A 17068-nucleotide genomic window follows, 5' to 3' on the forward strand; every position below is an offset into this window, starting at 1 on the left:
ACAACTACACATGAACATGCAGGCATGGAGTCATTACCTATTCTTTTTTGGTCTGAGATGTCTAGCTCTGGTTCAACGAATGGTTTCAGTTCATCTTCTTCATGCCCTGCATTGATCCACCTGTCCTTCATGATTTGCTAAAAAAGGTAAACTGTTCATTAGCAGAGTAAAATGAAATATTCTGATAACCATAATATTTACAAAAATTTATTTTCAACATTTCATTGACTATCGTTCAAAACATAAACTCAAAAAATTTTTTTTAATGTTTTAATTCTTCCTTAAGAAGCCGCAGGATGTATCCAGTAGGGCATACAAATCAAGCAAAGATCTAAGGCCACTCTAAAGACTCTCCAAAGTTGTTGCTTGTTTCCACCTACATGATTACCTCTAGAGTGCCGCGTTTAATTGGATTTAGCACCAGGAAACGTTTGAGAAGGTTTTCACAGTCTGTAGACATGTAGAAGGGAATTCTGTATTTCCCTCTTAATACTCTCTCTCTCAGTTCCTTTGGGGAGGTAGAGAGGAAAGAAAACAAGTAAGTCAACCTTTTAGGTTTAGTTAACAAAGCACCACAAAAAACCCCCTGAAACCCCTCCACTGATACAATGTTAAAAAATATTAAGCCATACAATATTTGGAAACTTCTTTTAGTTTAGTGAAGTACATGGGTGCAGCTTCTTATACCTTTAGGTTTTGCCCATCAAAGGGAAGTGAGCCACTGACTAGTGTGTATAAAATGACCCCCAGACTCCATACATCCACTTCTGGCCCGTCGTATTTCTTGCCCTGGAAGAGCTCAGGTGCTGCGTATGGAGGACTGCCACAAAACGTGTCGAGTTTACTGCCAACGGTAAATTCATTGCTAAAACCGAAATCTGCTATTTTAATGTTCATATCGGCATCTAACAATAGATTTTCAGCCTAGAGGGAAAACATGAAGACAAAAATGAAATTTAACCAAAATAGAATTAGAATTACGACAGGATTAGGCATTTCAGAAAAGTTTTCTGTAATGATACAAAGTTACCTCCTAATTAATGTGAAAACATTCTTTCTACAGACAAAAACAGGAGACAAGTTAGAGCTCCTTATTTTATAACAATAATAAACATGAAGTATAGATTAATTCTAGCACTAATTTAAACATCAATGTCCCAAGATCAAGAAAAATCTTGACAATTTTTTTTCAATTAATAATAATAATAATAATATGGGGGCCGGGCACGGTGGCTCATACCTATAATCCCAGCACTTTGGGAGGCCGAGGTGGCCGAATCATCTGAGGCCAGGAGTTTGAGACCAGCCTAGTCAACATGGTGAAACCCTGTCTTTACTAAAAATACAAAAATCAGCTGGGCATGGTGGTACACACCTGTAATCCCAGCTACTCAGGAGGCTGAGGCAGGAGAACTGCTTGAACCCGGGAGGGGGAGGTTGCAGTGAGCTGAGATCGTGCCACTGCACTCCAGCCTGGGCGACAGAGTGATACTCCATCTCAAAAACAAAAAACAAGAATAATATGGGGCAGGGGTGGGGCAGGGCCAGGTACAAGTGGCTCACTTGGGCCCAGGAGTTCGAGACCACCTTGGGCAATATAGTGAGACCCCCTTCTCTACAAAAAAAAATAAAATAAAATTAGCTGGGTATGGTGGCACACGTCTGTAATCCCAGCTACTTGGAAGGCTTATGTGGGAGGATCTCTTAAGCCTGGGAGTTTGAGGCTGCAATGAGCTATGATTGTGCCACTGCACTCCAGCCTGGGTGACAGAGTAAAACCCTGTCTCAAAAAATACATAACTTTTTTTAAAAAGGGGCATTTCATAAAAACTGCTGAATAGCTATAAAATGGCTGTTAATGAGGAGGGGAGAATCCCAAACCTCATTCAAGAGTCAAATCACGGCTGAGTGCGGTGGCTCACGCCTGTAATCACAGCACTTCTGGAAGCTGAGGCGGGTGGATCACCTGAGGTCAGGAGTTCGAGACCAGTCTGGCCAACATGGTGAAGCCTCATCTCTACCAAAAATACAAAAAATTAGCCAGGTGTGGTGGTGGGCACCTGTAATCCCAGCTACTTGAGAGGTTGAGGCAGGAGAATCGCTTGAAAGTGGGAGGTGGAGGTTGCAGTGAGCTGAGATTGCACCACTGCAATCCAGCCAGGGCGACAGATCGAGACTCCGCCTCAAAAAAAAAAAAAAAAAAAAAAAAAAAAGAGAGAGAGAGAGAAATCACAGTCACTTTATTTTATTTTTTTTGAGATGGAGTCTCGCTCTGTCGCCCAGGTTGGAGTGCAGTGGCACGATCTCGGCTCACTGCAAGCTCGGCTTCCCGGGTTCACGCCATTCTCCTGCCTCAGCCTCCAGAGTAGCTGGGACTACAGGCGCCCGCCACCATGCCCGACTAATTTCTTTTTGTATTTTTAGTAGAGACGGCGTTTCACCATGTTAGCCAGGATGGTCTCAATCTCCTGATCCGCCCACCTCAGCCTCCCAAAGTGCTGGGATTACAGGCTTGAGCCACCACACCCGGCCTAGTCACTTTATTTTAACAAACATTTCCTATTTTCTATGTGGCTACTCCACAGCAGATGCTATATGAATGTCTGGGTGGATAATGATGAACAAGACAGATAAAACCTTAACAGCTCACAGTTTAGAAGAGGCAGAATGATAAGCAGCTGTCCTGAGACACAAATGCCATAACTGAAGAGGCACAGGGAGTTGTGGGTTGGCACTGAAAGGTGTGGATGGCTTCCCAGACGACGTGCGATCAAAGCACCAGAAGGTGCATCTGATCACAATGGATGTGTTGATGAGGGATATTTCAGGCAGAATAAAGAGTGTGAGAACCCATGTGAGACAGAGCATGTTTCACACAAGAAACTGAAAGACAGTATGTGGGATAGAGATGTGTAGAGGGGGCTGGGGAGATGGTCAGGGCTTGATCACAAAGGACTGTACTTGAGAAGTTTGAGTTTTCATTTTAAGAGCAATGGGAAGCCACTGAAGAGTTGTTCAAGCAGAGAAATGACCATCTTATTTGTGTTTCCTTAAAAGACCATTCTGTGTGCAGTGTAGAAAAAATACATGGGAAGAAGAGGCACTAGAAGCAGAGAAGAACAGGTAAGAAAGTAGTGTTGAAATCAACTATGAGATAATGATGGTCTGGCCTTGGATAGTGTAACAGGGGCATAAAAGAGTGAGCTTAAGAGATATTTGGAACAGAGCAGCAAAAGGACTTGGTGACTGAGTGGTAGTACAGGAGAGTAAGGCACCTGAGGGACATTAGTCACCTGAATGAGAAGTGAACATTCATGTTTATAGGCTTTGAACCTGCTGCACCCAACGGATGTTTACATGAAGATACGCTTTGCTCAGCTGGGTCCTGGATCCCAGAAGAGTGCTCTGGCCGCAGGAATGGATTTGGGACCATCAGCATACAGTTGGCTACTGGAGCTGAGAGAGTGCATGTGAATGCTCTAGGGGCGGGTGCAGAGAACAAGCAAGTCAATGACAATTACGTGAGGGGAGAGCGAAGATGAATGCCAAGTTAAGACACAGAATCTAGGAAATGTTTAGAGAAATATGGCTATGAAGGGGAAGAGAGAAAAAACGTGTATCTGGAAGGGGAACAGGGATGGCTTTTTAGTTTTAAAAAAAAAAAAGTAGACTTGAGCATGTGTAAATGCTGCTGGTGAAAGGCAAGTAGAGAGGGAGAGTGAATAAACAAATGGAGAGAAAAGAGGCATCAGACAGAGCACAGCCCCCAGAGGGAATCAGGACCCAGAGCTCAGAGCAGAAGCACCCCACTCTCCTGTAACAGGATGGAAAGAAGTGATGGATGTGGGTAGGTGAAGGTAGGTTTGAGGGCCTGGTAGAAAATGAGAGTTTCTGCCTTGTGTTTTCTATTTTCTCTATGTAATACGAAACCTCATCCTATGCCAGAGTGAGGGCAGAGGCTGAGGACCTTGAAAGAGGTCTAAAACGGGCACTGCTGTTAACGGGAGAGAATGCTGATGAAAACAGCAGAAATGAATGCCGGGTGGCACTGAGGATGCTGTGGGTGCGACCATACATTTCTGGAGGCCCCCATTTGTTTGGTTGTGTGATGACTGTCCTCCAGAGATCAACCACCAGTCACCTTAACTGAAATGTAAAATACTTTCAATAAACTTTATTTTTCTTTATTTTTAATGCTCTTTCCTATAACTTGATTAAGAGGATTCAATTATTGTGGGATTTTAAAAAATGTTAGTAAGTCTAATCTACACCTCATTTGTGTAATGACCACTGAGAGAACTGCACACATACAGACAGAGCATACACTGAGAGTGAGGCACTTCTACTTACCTTGAGGTCTCGATGTACGATCCGTTTCTGATGGCAGTATTGAACTGCAGACACAATCTGAATAGGAGAGACACAGAGTCAGTCATTACTGGTGCAGATTCGTAATTAAGATGAAAATAACTTTGTTAATGTTCACACATATAGAATACTCAGTAGGCACTCGAATGTCCATGTGGATTTCTAAAAACAATTTTCCTATGCCTTGAACTTTCCAGTCTGGAGAAATTCAGGGGTGAGGGCAAAAACAAACAGGTGAGGATGTTCTTCTGTTTTCTACTGTTTTAACTGAAGTCTCTTTTTGGACCCTATCCACTGACATTCCATTTACTGTGTAGTGCCAGGACCCAACAAACTGACTGGATCTGGAGGACCCTGGCTGCCCCTAGGCCCAGATGGTTCTGGTGCAACCTCTTTTTTTTTTTTGACAGTCTTGTTCTATCACCCAGGCTGGAGTGCAGTGGTGTCATCTTGGCTCACTGCAACCTCCCTCTCCCGGGTTCAAGCAGTTCTCCTGCCTCAGCCTCCTGAGTAGCTGGAATTACAAGTGTGTACCACCATGCCCGGCTAATTTTGTATTTTCAGTAGAGACGGGGTTTCACCACGTTGGTCAGGCTGGTCTCGAACTCCTGACCTCAGGTGATCTGCCCGCCTCAGCCTCCCAAAGTGCTGGGATTACAGGCGTGAGCCACTGTGCCTGGCCTGGTGCAACCTTTCCATATCCTTAGAGTCAACTTCAAACCAGCGGTTAGAGAGTTGCCCATACCCAGGTGTTAATCCAGGTTAATCCATACCTGGATTAATCCTTTCTCAAATAGATCAAAGGATTACTCTTCTGTAAGTGCCCTTCTCAGCCTGTTTCCTGCAACAGTCTTTCTATTAACTAATGTGGATTATGGAGAGCAAAAGTTAGTTAACTTCTCTGAGGGTCAGTTTCCTCTTCCTTTATTAAAATGGAGGAATGAATGTTGTAACGTATGTGAACTATGAAAACTACTATGTGCACGTGCACTATTAAGGATTCCTCCCACTTTCAGCAAACAGTATGCTTTTATTTAGTCAACTTGCAATCATGCCTATGATTAAACAATTGTTTTACTGAAATTTCACACTTACTGGTCACTTAAAAAAAGTCTTCTAATATTAAAGCTTTATATGCTCATTGTAGAAATTTCAGGAAATACAGAAAAGTCTACAGAAATATATTCCTGCATTACCACTAAGTAGAGGTAACATCTCGATATTTTGTTGCACTTGCATCTAGTCTTTTCTTTGATATTCTGCATGTATATTTAGACACATATGATTACATATACACAAAACTGAGGTTATAATAAAAATACTGTTGGTTCCTCCAAATCATCACCAACACTTAGCTGTAAGGCCCATGCACCCCACCCATGGACATAAAATCTCAGAGGGCTGTACAATATTTTGGTTCAGAATAAGCAGCAAGGAAAAGTTAAACTGGGGTTAGGATGAGATGATAACAAAAATCAGCACCTTCATTATTTAAAATTAACATTCAGAATATCAGACCCACTTAAAATTAACTAAAGGTACAAAAATTCCAATGCCAAAATACGGGTTTTAAAGCATCTGTTACTTTGGATTTATCACTATTGTTCTATTCTGTCAGCATGAAAACTGGAAAAGTAAAACAGCTTTGTTTTCCCAAAACAAAGTAATAGTTTTGTCACCTAGGATACAGGTAAATTTTATTTAATCTTTTCCCTTTTCTCATTCAGAATTTATATTAGTTTTTCCTCATATTGAGATTTTTCTTATAGTTTATTTTCAAATTCTGCTTTTGAATCAGATTTGATGATTTCCTGCCCTTTCTCAAAGAGATCAAAGGATTTCTCTCTCTCTTTAGCTCCAAAACAGCTCAAAGCTAACCTGATGCCACAATAAGCTGAAAAGACTCAACTTGAACCCACTGCTTTTTTTGCATTCTATCAGCAGCTAGAAATGGTGATTGCTAATAGATGTTATCTAGGTTGAACTATGAATGTTAGCCTAAATCACTTTCAATCATACATAAAAGAGCATCAAAGAATCAGTATCACCAGCCCACCAAGAAAGAGGTAAGTAAAAAAGATGGAGCTGGAAATCTACTTTTTTTTCTCGGAAAAGAACAAGAGCTCAACCAAAAAATTAAAACGTCGTAAGTAGTAACTAGGATGGGCTTGGTGAGGAAGCAGGAAGGGGAAAACCCATCTGGTGATGAATATGGAAAAGGGATCACACACAGTGTACTTTGTGTGTGGCATACCTTCCCTTTTGTCATAAATAGAAAAACTTCTTTTTACTTAGTCAAAGTAATGATGACTTATAAACTCCTAGAAAGCACAGAAATTGAGGCTGAGCGCGATGGCTCACGTCTGTAATCCCAGCGTTTTGGGAGGCTGAGGAGGTCAGATACTTGAGATCAGGAGTTCGAGACCAGCCTGGCCAACAGTGGTGAAATCCTGTCTCTACTAAAATTACCAAAAAAAAAAATTAGCTGGGCGTGGTGCACACTTGTAATCCCAGCTACTCGGAAGGCTGAGGCAGGAGAATAATTTCAACCTGGGAGGTGGAGGTTGCAGTGAACTGAGATCACGCCACTGCACTCCAGCCTTAGTGACAGAGGGAGACTCCATCTCAAAAAACAAAAACAAAGAAACCACAGCATTTGAAACAGAAAAGTAGAAACACCAATATCATGCATATCCTTCCAAGTCTAATGGAGTTGTCTTAGGCAAATACCATGGAAGAAGGGGTCAATTCTAAAGCACTCTAAATCAATTTGCTAACTGTAAAAACACATACATACAAAACATCTTTTCTAGTCCAACTAATAGGCTCCACAAATAAAGACTTCAGAATTTCTGCAGGGAATTTACAATAAAAATTGGAGTAATTGCCTCAAGATTTAGGTTAGTAAGCTCTTGCTGGGTGACATCAGTCCCTTCCTCATAGTCAATAAGCGATCTTCACATATATGTTTGCAAGTCAGATTCATCTAAGCAGGAAGGAATGTAAGTTGTATGAAGCAAAAACATTTTACCTTTTAGGTGACCAATTTATAAAAATTAAGAGTACAGTTATGGAAAGAGCCGAGCAGATTTTTTTCTAATAAAAATCTGAATTTCCTTTCATAGACCATACAATCAAATGATATTAGAATTGCAAAGAAGTATGGAATTCATCAAGTTTTTTTTTTTTTGTTTTTGTTTTAATAGCTTTAAAAACAGGATCAGAGAAGTTAAATGATAGCCAAAGTTGATTTTTACTTCGGTTTTAGTACATTTGAATTCAAAGTACCATTAGTATTTAAGCAACAGCAAAATATAAGCAACATTTATAAGAAACTTAGTAAGTCCTATCACTTACAAATGTAAACATCAGACTAAGCAAATCAAAGGAGACTTGAACTTTATTTAATAGTCTGTCCATCTTGACAACCTTGTATATGAATAAAACAAAATATAAAGGTTCTGAGAGAAATGAGGCTATAATTCCATTTCAGTGTAGACCTTGTGAGAATATAGAGTTAATTAATTTATTTATTTATTTATTTATTTTTTTGAGGCGGAGTCTTCACTCTGTCGCCCAGGCTGGAGTGCAGTGGCACCATCTCGGCTCACTGCAAGCTCCGCCTCCTGGGTTCGCGCCATTCTCCTGCCTCAGCCTCCGGAGTAGCTGGGACTACAGGCGCCCGCCACCGCGCCCGGCTAATTTTTTGTATTTTAGTAGAGACGGGGTTTCACCGTGTTAGCCAGGATGGTCTCGATCTCCTGACCTCGTGATCCGCCCGCCTCGGCCTCCCAAAGTGCAGGGATTACAGGCGTGAGCCACCGCGCCCGGCCTAGAGTTAATTTAAAAGCAGTGAAGCACTGCTCCTGTCCTTCATCTAAATAAGGGGTTGGCAAATTATGGCCTCTAGTTACATCCGGCCCATCCCTGTTTTTGTAAATAAAGTTTTGTTGGAACACAGTCACGTTCATTCATTTGGTATTGTCTACAGCTGCTACTTTTTTTTTTGAGATAGAGTCTCGCTCTGTCACCCAGGCTGAAGTGCAATGGCGTGATCTTGGCTCACTACCACTTCGATCTCCCGGGTTCAAGTGATTCTCCTGCCTCAGCCTCCCCAGTAGCTGGGATTATAGGCTCCTGCCATCATGCCCGGCTAATGTTTGTGTTTTTGTAGAGACAGCGTTTCACTATGTTAACCAGGCTGGTCTTGAAGTCCTGACCTCAAGCGATCCATCCACCTCGGCCTCCCAAAGTACTGGGATTACAGGCATGAGCCGCAGCACCCAGCCTACGACTGCTTCTAAGCTACAACAGGAGAGTTAAATAGTTGCGACAGAGACAGTGTGGTCCACAAAGCCTAAAATGTTCACTATCGGGCCCTTTACAGAAGTTTGCTGATTCCCAGTCTAGATAATAGCACAATATAATGACTGCAAATCTGAGTTTTGGGGTCAGAGGGTATGAGACTCTGAGTCTATGGCAGGTCTCCTACTTGAAAGGCAATTCTGGGACCTGCCTGGGCAATACAGCGAGACCCCGTTCTCCACAATAAGTGGGGGAAAAAAAAAAAAAAGAAAGGCAATTCTGGGCAAGTCATTTAATCTTCCCATGTCTCAGCTGTCTTATTTTTTTTAGCAAAGGGGTATAACACAAGGTGGTTGTAAGATTTACATTAATGTTGGTAAAGTACTTATCTCAGTGTGTGGCATGGTCAATCAGTAACAGTAATTATTATTAATAAAGACAGGAGAGTTAAGTAACCTGTATGCTTAAAACCTGCTTATTAAAACCCATGTCTCTTTAAAAAGCAGAGTAAAAACAAAGCAAGAAGTAAAGTTACCAATTAACAGTTTGAGTTACACTTGGTCTTGGTTTATGTTAGACAAAGCTAATAATGAATTTTGGGGTTCTGACACTCTGCTTGCTAAAAACTCTGAAATGGTTTTAATTAATGTAATCACAGGCATTTTTGAAAGGCTCTATATTTTTAAGGCTCAATTGTAAAAAGGGAAGGTTAAGTATAAGACTAATGCTCCCACTACAAAGCTAGGAATAGAACCAAGGCTGCCTCCAGCACAGTGCCTCAGGTATGAAAAGCACTTCATAAATTTTTGTTGAATTGAATGGCCAACCCCTGCCATCCAATAGGCCGTATAAGCATTTATGGAGGCAAACACTTGTTTGCTTCAGGGTTTAAGTGAGACAAATTATCAAATTAACAAAGTAAAGACACATTAATTCATACCTGTCTAAATTTAGCTCTTGCTTCTTTTTCCTTCATCCTGCCATGTGCAACCAAATAGTCAAATACTTCACCTACGGGTGAGAGAAATAAAAGTAAGTAGAAATCCTACTTCTGAGCATTAATTTTCCCATAAATTGATAATGTTTCACTTTTAGCAATGCTCTAATTTTTAAATATAGATATAAAGTTAGCCAGAAATACGTGGAATTTGAACTAAGCTGGCTTTAAGTTTAACTACAGGCATTTAAATTCACCAACAAAATCTTTAAGCTGGAGAAAAGCCTTAAAATTAAATTCCCTATGCTTAAATTATAAAACTCTTATTTTAAAGAGCATTTTCAATAGGTTTTAATAAAAACTAAGCAATGAAAACAGAAAATTAAAATGGATGAAATTATTTGTGTTAGAAGAGGACATCCTTATTGCGGGATTATGACAAAGTATTTCCTGAATATATTCATTCATTCAACAAATATTTACTGAATGTCTATTAACTGCAAGGCACTGTTCTAGGTAGGCTCCGTGGAAATGCAGCAGTGAACACAAGATCCTTTCCTCAGAGAGTTTACATTCTAGTTGGGGGAGGGGGCAATAAATGAATAAACATATAGTGTATAAGAGGACAGTAAGTGCTGTGGAGAGAAAGTAGGAGAAAGAGACAGACAAGCGAGCCTGTGCATGCACACACTTGTGTTTTGCTGACTACTTGAGGGTGTGGACAATGTAGTTATCTGGGGTAAGATTCTATAGTAGTAAGAGAAACAGCAAGAAGGCTGGAGAAATGTGAATGAGGGGAAGAGGGTAGTTCATGAGGCTAGGAAGAGTCCTGTAGGCTGTGGTGAGGACTCTGGCTCTACTATAAGTGAGATGAGAAGCAGAGATGAAATGACTGACCTCTTAAAAGGATCACTGGCTGCTAGTGGGGAAGAGGCTTCCAATGATGGGAAGGGACAGGAAGACTAATCGGGAGATCAGTACAATAATCAAACCAATCATGAAAGTGATGGGGACTGGAGTGGGAAGCGCAGTGGTGGTGAGAAGTGGGAGCTCAGGATACAAGGAGGTGAAGCCAACAGAACTAGCTGATGCACACCTAGGTGGCAGTTTACACAATATTAATTCCTTGGGAAAGAAAGGTGACACTTCAAGGAATGTATTATTAGCACTGTCAAGTGCTTATCAAGGTAGAATAAAGAATCACCACCTCTGAAATCAATAGACAAGAATACTAATTTAGAAAATTAGATATAGGCCGGGTGCAGTGGCTCACGCCTGTAATCCCAGCACTTTGGGAGGCCGAGACGGGCGGATCACGAGGTCAGGAGATCGAGACCATCCTGGCTAACACTGTGAAACCCCATCTCTACTAAAAAAATACAAAAAAATTAGCCGGGCAAGGTGGCAGGCGCCTGTAGTCCCAGCTACTGGGGAGGCTGAGGCAGGAGAATGGCGTGAACCTGGGAGGCGAAGCTTGCAGTGAGCCAAAATTGCACCACTGCATTCCAGCCTGGGCGACAGAGCAAGACTTCGTCTCAAGAAAAAAAAAAAAAAAAAAATTAGATACAAAGTATTTTCGGGAAAGAAACATCTTTATTTCACACAAAAAAGGAATACATCCACCAGCTTAGTGAAAATATTAAACTAAAATATTTTGATACTTGAAAGTCATTATGAATTACACAATTATCTCTGACTTTGAAACTCTTATTAACCCTAACTCTGAAAGAACAAATTTTACATAATGAATGGGCATCAATATTTTCATGTTATTACTTGATTGCTTAATGATCTTTTTTTTTTGAGAGAGAGAAAGAGTTGTGCTGTCGCCCAGGCTGGAGTGCAGTGGCCCGATCTTGGCTCACTGCAACCTCTGCCTCCCATGTTCAAGCAATTCTCGTGCCTCAGCCTCCTGAGTAGCTGGGATTACAGGCGTGCATCACCACACTCGGCTAATTTTTGCATTTTTAGTAGAGATGGGGGTTTCACCACGTTGGCCAGGCTGGTCTCAAACTCCTGGCCTCAAATGATCCGCCCATCTTGGCCTCCCAAAGTGCTGGGATTACAGGCATGAGCCACCATGCCCAGCCTGTATAATGATCTTTTAAAAGGCATTACATACTGTTGAGTTTACACAACACAATTCACTTAACTATGATGAATTATGAAGTTAAATGTCAGCTCAGTAAAGTGTCAGCATTTTCTATGCGAATGACCTTTCTATTTGCAGAAAAGCACACAATGTCAAAACAAGTGGTTAATAAGCAAAAACAACTAAACATGAGTGAATATCATATGGAAGAGTTTTTACTTTAAAAAAAGATTAAGCCCACTAACATTTGTAGAATAACACAGATAAAATCCAAGTCTGTCAATATAATTTTGACAGATTTTTTTCTAAATTTAAATTCAATATAAACCTCTTAAGAGATTCCTGGAACCATATGTCACACTCATAATTATTAAATTATAATTCAGGAGTTCAACTTTTAAACCAGGAATTCAATCCAGATCTTTTTTTCCTTATTAAAAATGTATTAACATTCAGGTTAAGCAGCTGAACTGAAAAACACTTAAGGCTATTTATTAGAGATAAAAGAAGCAAGAAGCAAAGAGTGGCTCTCCTGCCTGGGCAGGGAACAGGTGGCTGGATGGAAGGACACTGACAGGCCAGTTCAGAAAGCCCTTAGTTCTAGTTCAGGTCCTGAAACAAACTAGCTATGGACCCCTTGGCATAGAACAAACTTTCTGAGCTTTAGTTTCATCTGTAAAAATTAGACCATCGCCCTATAATTTCTACGATTATTTTCAATTCTAAAATTCTATGAGTCTACCAAATCAAAAGGCAGCAGGCTGGGGGGTGGGGGAGATGCAATGGTGGAATGGGTGGCCAATTTAATAAAACTTTTCACAATGTCAAACACATCAACAATAAAACATATGTCCTGGAAATTGTTTTAATAAACAACAAAACAGTGTTAAAGAGGCCAGGTGCTGTGGCTCAAACCTGTAATTCCAGCAATATGGGAGGCCAAGGCAGGTGGATCGCTTGAGGTCAGGAGTTGACCAGCCTGGCCAATGTGGCAAAACCTCACGTCTACTTAAATTACAAAAATTAGCCGGGTGTGGCGTACGCCTGTAGTCCCAGCTACTCGGGAAGCTGAGGCACGAGAATCGCTTGAACCCAGGAAGCAGAGGTTGCAGTGAGCTGAGATGGCACCATTGCACTTCAGCCTGGGCAACAGAGCGAGACCCTGTCGCAAACCAAACCAAACCAAACCAAACCCAAGGTAATACAGAACCATCACCTTGGATTAAATGATTAAATGCTGTTACAATGCTGCCAAGTGCACTGAGCCCTCAGAGGGGGTTCCTATGCTCACCGTGAAGCTCAGCTCAGCACATGTTACTTGCCAGGTCACATGGCCAATGAGGGCCACTGGCTGGATTCACTCCATGTCTGTCTTTTCCAGAGCCCATCCTCTTTCTACTAAACCTGGATGCTTCTCAGATGTTTTTGTCTTGCCCCTATAGGAGTAATCTCTGTGACCTGGGTAGCTAAAATAGATGGGAACAGAAAGCCATGACCGACCAACAAACTAGAAATGCTATCTGTCAGAGCACTAGGGATCCAGGCCCAGAGTGCCCACAGTGAGACTTCCCAGACTCCATTTCCTCAGGGGTAAAAAGCCCATCACTCACTGCGTGGCCACAGCATGGAGTCGCTGTGAAGGTCAAAGGAGATCTGGTAAGAGAAAGCACCTTGTACACTGTAGAGGCTGTACAACAAGAGGGCTATGAACATTACTCTGTGTTGTTTGCCCATAGAAAGTATTAGAACGCCATAAAGCTTTTTGGTCCTGAAATTAACCTTCCCCTCTTTCTACTACTCCTGAAGTTTTGAAAATCCCAATGAAATTCCCACACTAGACATATACAAAGTATAAAATACACAGCTAATAATGAATTAGGAGTATAACAAAGTGGCGTCAGAGGTATGCGCACTACAACTCATTGTTTTGCACAACAGGTTTACAATCTTTTTATTTTCAATGGTAAACTCACTCAAATGAGACTATAATCCAACTTTCTATCTTCAGGTTTTGTAACACGGATCAAAGTGCTAATGATAAAACTACTACAGAGTTTAACAGAATGTGTACTCAGTAGCTTATAATTCATAAGTGCAGTCTAATTCTTATCTATTGAGTACCTGCTGTGTACCAGGCAGTGTGCTAGAGGCAGGGAACACAAAAAGATGAACAAGAAAGCTTCTGCTCTTCACAGACAATGAAACTCACGTGTGGTCCCCAAACTACAAACCCAACCCAATCTCAACCATAAAATACAAATCATTATAAAAGATGGCAGCTATAAACATGCATTTGAGAAAATGTCTACATTTTTACAAAACTGTAGGCAAATAGTTACTAGTCATTAATCTTTATTTTAAGGAAACTCTAGTGATGTGTACTGTAACCATCACTTCTGGCCTTAGGGAAGACAGACACCAGCGACATGAAAATCTGGTAAAGAAAAGCATCTAAACCAGAGCAACCACAGTACACATCTGTTTCAAACAGACTAAGCATTCATACGTTTAAATAGCCACTCAAGATAAACAAAATGTGGAGCATGTGTCCCACACACACAATGGAGTATTATTCGGCCTTAAAAAGGAATGAAATTCTGACACATGCTATGGCATGGATGAACTTTGAGGACACTATGCTGCATCAATCAGCCAGACACAAAAAGACAAATCCTGTATAATTCTACTTGTATGAGGTTCCAAGAGTAGTCAAATTCATAGAGACAGAAAGGAGAATCGTTGCCAGGGACTGGGAGAAGGAGAAATGGAGAGTTAGTGTTTAATGGGTGTAGAGTTTTGTGTTGGAAAATGAAAACGTTCTGGACACAGGTGGTGGTGAGGACAATGTGAATGTGCTAATGCCATGGAACTGTACACCTGAAAATGATTATAATGATAATTTTAAGTGTTGTATGTTTTACCACAAAAAATATCCAGGTATTTAGACATTATCAACTAACAACACTAATAGTGAAACGCTTCATGGCAACCCCTAGAAGTGCTAAGAGTCTGCTTTTCTGACTCTCATCCTAGTGAATTATGGCTGTGGACATTAAATGAGACCTTAATGATGACCCATATGGGCAGTATGGTTGTGTATTTTTTTAAAAGGGAGAAAGAAAAAAACCCGATACATATATAAATGTTCTTACCTCCACTTGCATATTCCATGATTAGGTAGAGTGTTTTTTCAGTTTCAATGACTTCGAATAACTTCACTGGGGGAGAGGAGAGGATACAGAAGAAAAAGAGACAAACGTCTGTATGCACAAACCATGCACATATAAACTGTAACTATGAAAAGCAACCTTTTCCCTGTTAAAGATTTTAATAGCTGGCCCTCTAAAAAATGCTTTTAGGGAATTTTATCAAATATCACAACAACAGAAAAGAGACTATGAAAGCATGGAATTTCATAAAAAACAAAGATTATTTCTGAGTGTTGTGTGACTTCCATATGTGCTCAGCAGTCCAGCAAGGTGCACCTGAGCTCACTTCCTCTGTCGTCCTCACTGTCCTTCAGCACGTCTGTGCTGGCTAGCTGCCCTCCCAGCACCCCAGGAAAAGTGGCCAGCCTGTAGCAACTGCTCAGTTCTACTCTGCTCCAACAAGTGCTTATGATTATGATAAGTGCTCCAACAAGTGCTTATGATATTAAAATCTAGTTGCTTATGATTATGGCTTTAAGGATGTAATTCTATTTGAGAACTTTATTGCTTGGGAAACTTATGACAACTTTCAAAGAACAAGGTTCCTTTGTTACTTTTCTGATGCCAAAGATGGAAAGAAGTAAGGGATTACATTGCAATTAATTGAGGGGGGGAAAAACGCTTTTTTATAAGAATAATTTTCAGTAGGTCAGGGTGATTTTCCTACAGCAGTATTTTGTTACAGATGGAAATATTTCTATTATTGCTAATTCATAAAACCTTAACACATCAATTAGAAATATATACATTTTTGGCTGGGTACGGTGGCTCATGCCTGTAATCCCAGCACTTTGGGAGGCTGACGCAGGTGGATCGCTTCTGCTGAGGAGTTGGACACCAGCCTGGGCAACACGGCAAAATCCCCTCTCTACAAAAAAATGCCAAAAATTAGCTGGGTGTGGTGGCATGCGCCTGTAGTCCCAGTTACTCTGGAGACTGAGGTGGGAGAATGGCCTGAGCCAGGGTGGTGGAGGTTGCAGTGACCTGAGATCATGCCACTGTACTCCAGCCTGGACAACAGAGCTAGACCCTGTCTCAAAAAAAAAGAAAAAAAAATACACACACACATTTTAAAAATGATACTGGAGTAAATCTCTGAAGTTATCAAATCACCATTGTGCATATCTATTTTGTTAATATTTACTTTAAAATTAAGTGTACCCAAAAATGGGGGAGGGTATGCTAGTGTTTTATATTTCAGGCAATTTTCTGAGGCTTTAATAGAGTATCAGGCTAAACAAAGTGCCTAACCTATTAGCAGTCGGTAAATGTTTGATGAACTGATGAATAAAGCTATCATACCATTCCCCAGACTCTGATATGTTCAGATTGTGAAGAAAAGCCACTTCAGAAAGTTAAGGTACATGTGTTGGTAAACTGCATAAAAATAAAACCCTTCTAATCTTCCAATGAAAATTTGAGTCTTCTGGGAAAACTATTTTAATGCAATAGGAATTTTTTAAAATTTCAATTTATTATCAAAGATATGTTAAGTTTTAAGTACAAAACTCTAATCACGTCACAATTTAAGTAATTAAAAGACAAAATAAATACGTTTATGTTAGCTAGTTCTAGGCAACAGTGATAAAAGTTTTTTTGTTGGGGGTGGGAGGATGGGTGTAGGAATTTGAAATCTAGAGTTGGCTAGCTAGCCCCAAAGGATTGAAATGAAAATCAAGGAAACAAGATTTTCTTCCCACTATTACATTCCTTGTGATTTTTTTCTTTAAATCCAACTATGAAGTTGTTCAGTGGTTTTTTTCTTCAATCATACTTATTGATTCTAAGTTTTTTTCACATTTTAATTAATATCCCTGATACCAGGACGAAGGCTTGCTAGCATTTCTCTTAGTAGTATATGAAACAAGGGCACCTTTAAAGTAATGGTGGCTTAGATCTGATGAACTAGGGCATACGCCTTTTGTTAAAAAAGCAGTTCTCTGTAAAAGCTTCTTTCTTCCTGTGGTGGTTCTGTGTTACTCTTCTATTCCTGTGCCTGATGCATTCTTGATAGGCTATCCTTGATACTAAACATCAACCCTTTCGTTTCCTAAAACTGATGTTGACAGTAAACTGATTATGGGCTGTCTCAAGAGTGATTTCATTCTTGAAATATTATTTTTAGATTGTATGAGCTATCACTATACAAAAAAGCAG

General features: G+C 40.5%; 1 protein-coding gene across 12 annotated transcripts in view; it reads right to left on the reverse strand.

Moving 5' to 3' along the window:
* Positions 1–17068, reverse strand: part of MARK3 (microtubule affinity regulating kinase 3) — a 118178-nt gene that overhangs the window by 39833 nt on the left and 61277 nt on the right. For all 12 annotated transcript variants that reach the window (XM_050798381.1, XM_050798379.1, XM_050798374.1 and 9 more), the window contains 6 exons: positions 14855–14920; positions 9614–9684; positions 4351–4407; positions 688–924; positions 389–508; positions 38–137 (listed from right to left, as the gene is read on the reverse strand). In XM_050798381.1, the coding sequence (XP_050654338.1) occupies positions 38–137; positions 389–508; positions 688–924; positions 4351–4407; positions 9614–9684; positions 14855–14920 (651 nt within the window). The remainder of the gene's footprint in view (positions 1–37; positions 138–388; positions 509–687; positions 925–4350; positions 4408–9613; positions 9685–14854; positions 14921–17068) is intronic.

This window comes from Macaca thibetana, chromosome 7, assembly GCF_024542745.1.
Source record: "Macaca thibetana thibetana isolate TM-01 chromosome 7, ASM2454274v1, whole genome shotgun sequence".
Lineage (NCBI taxonomy): Eukaryota > Metazoa > Chordata > Mammalia > Primates > Cercopithecidae > Macaca > Macaca thibetana.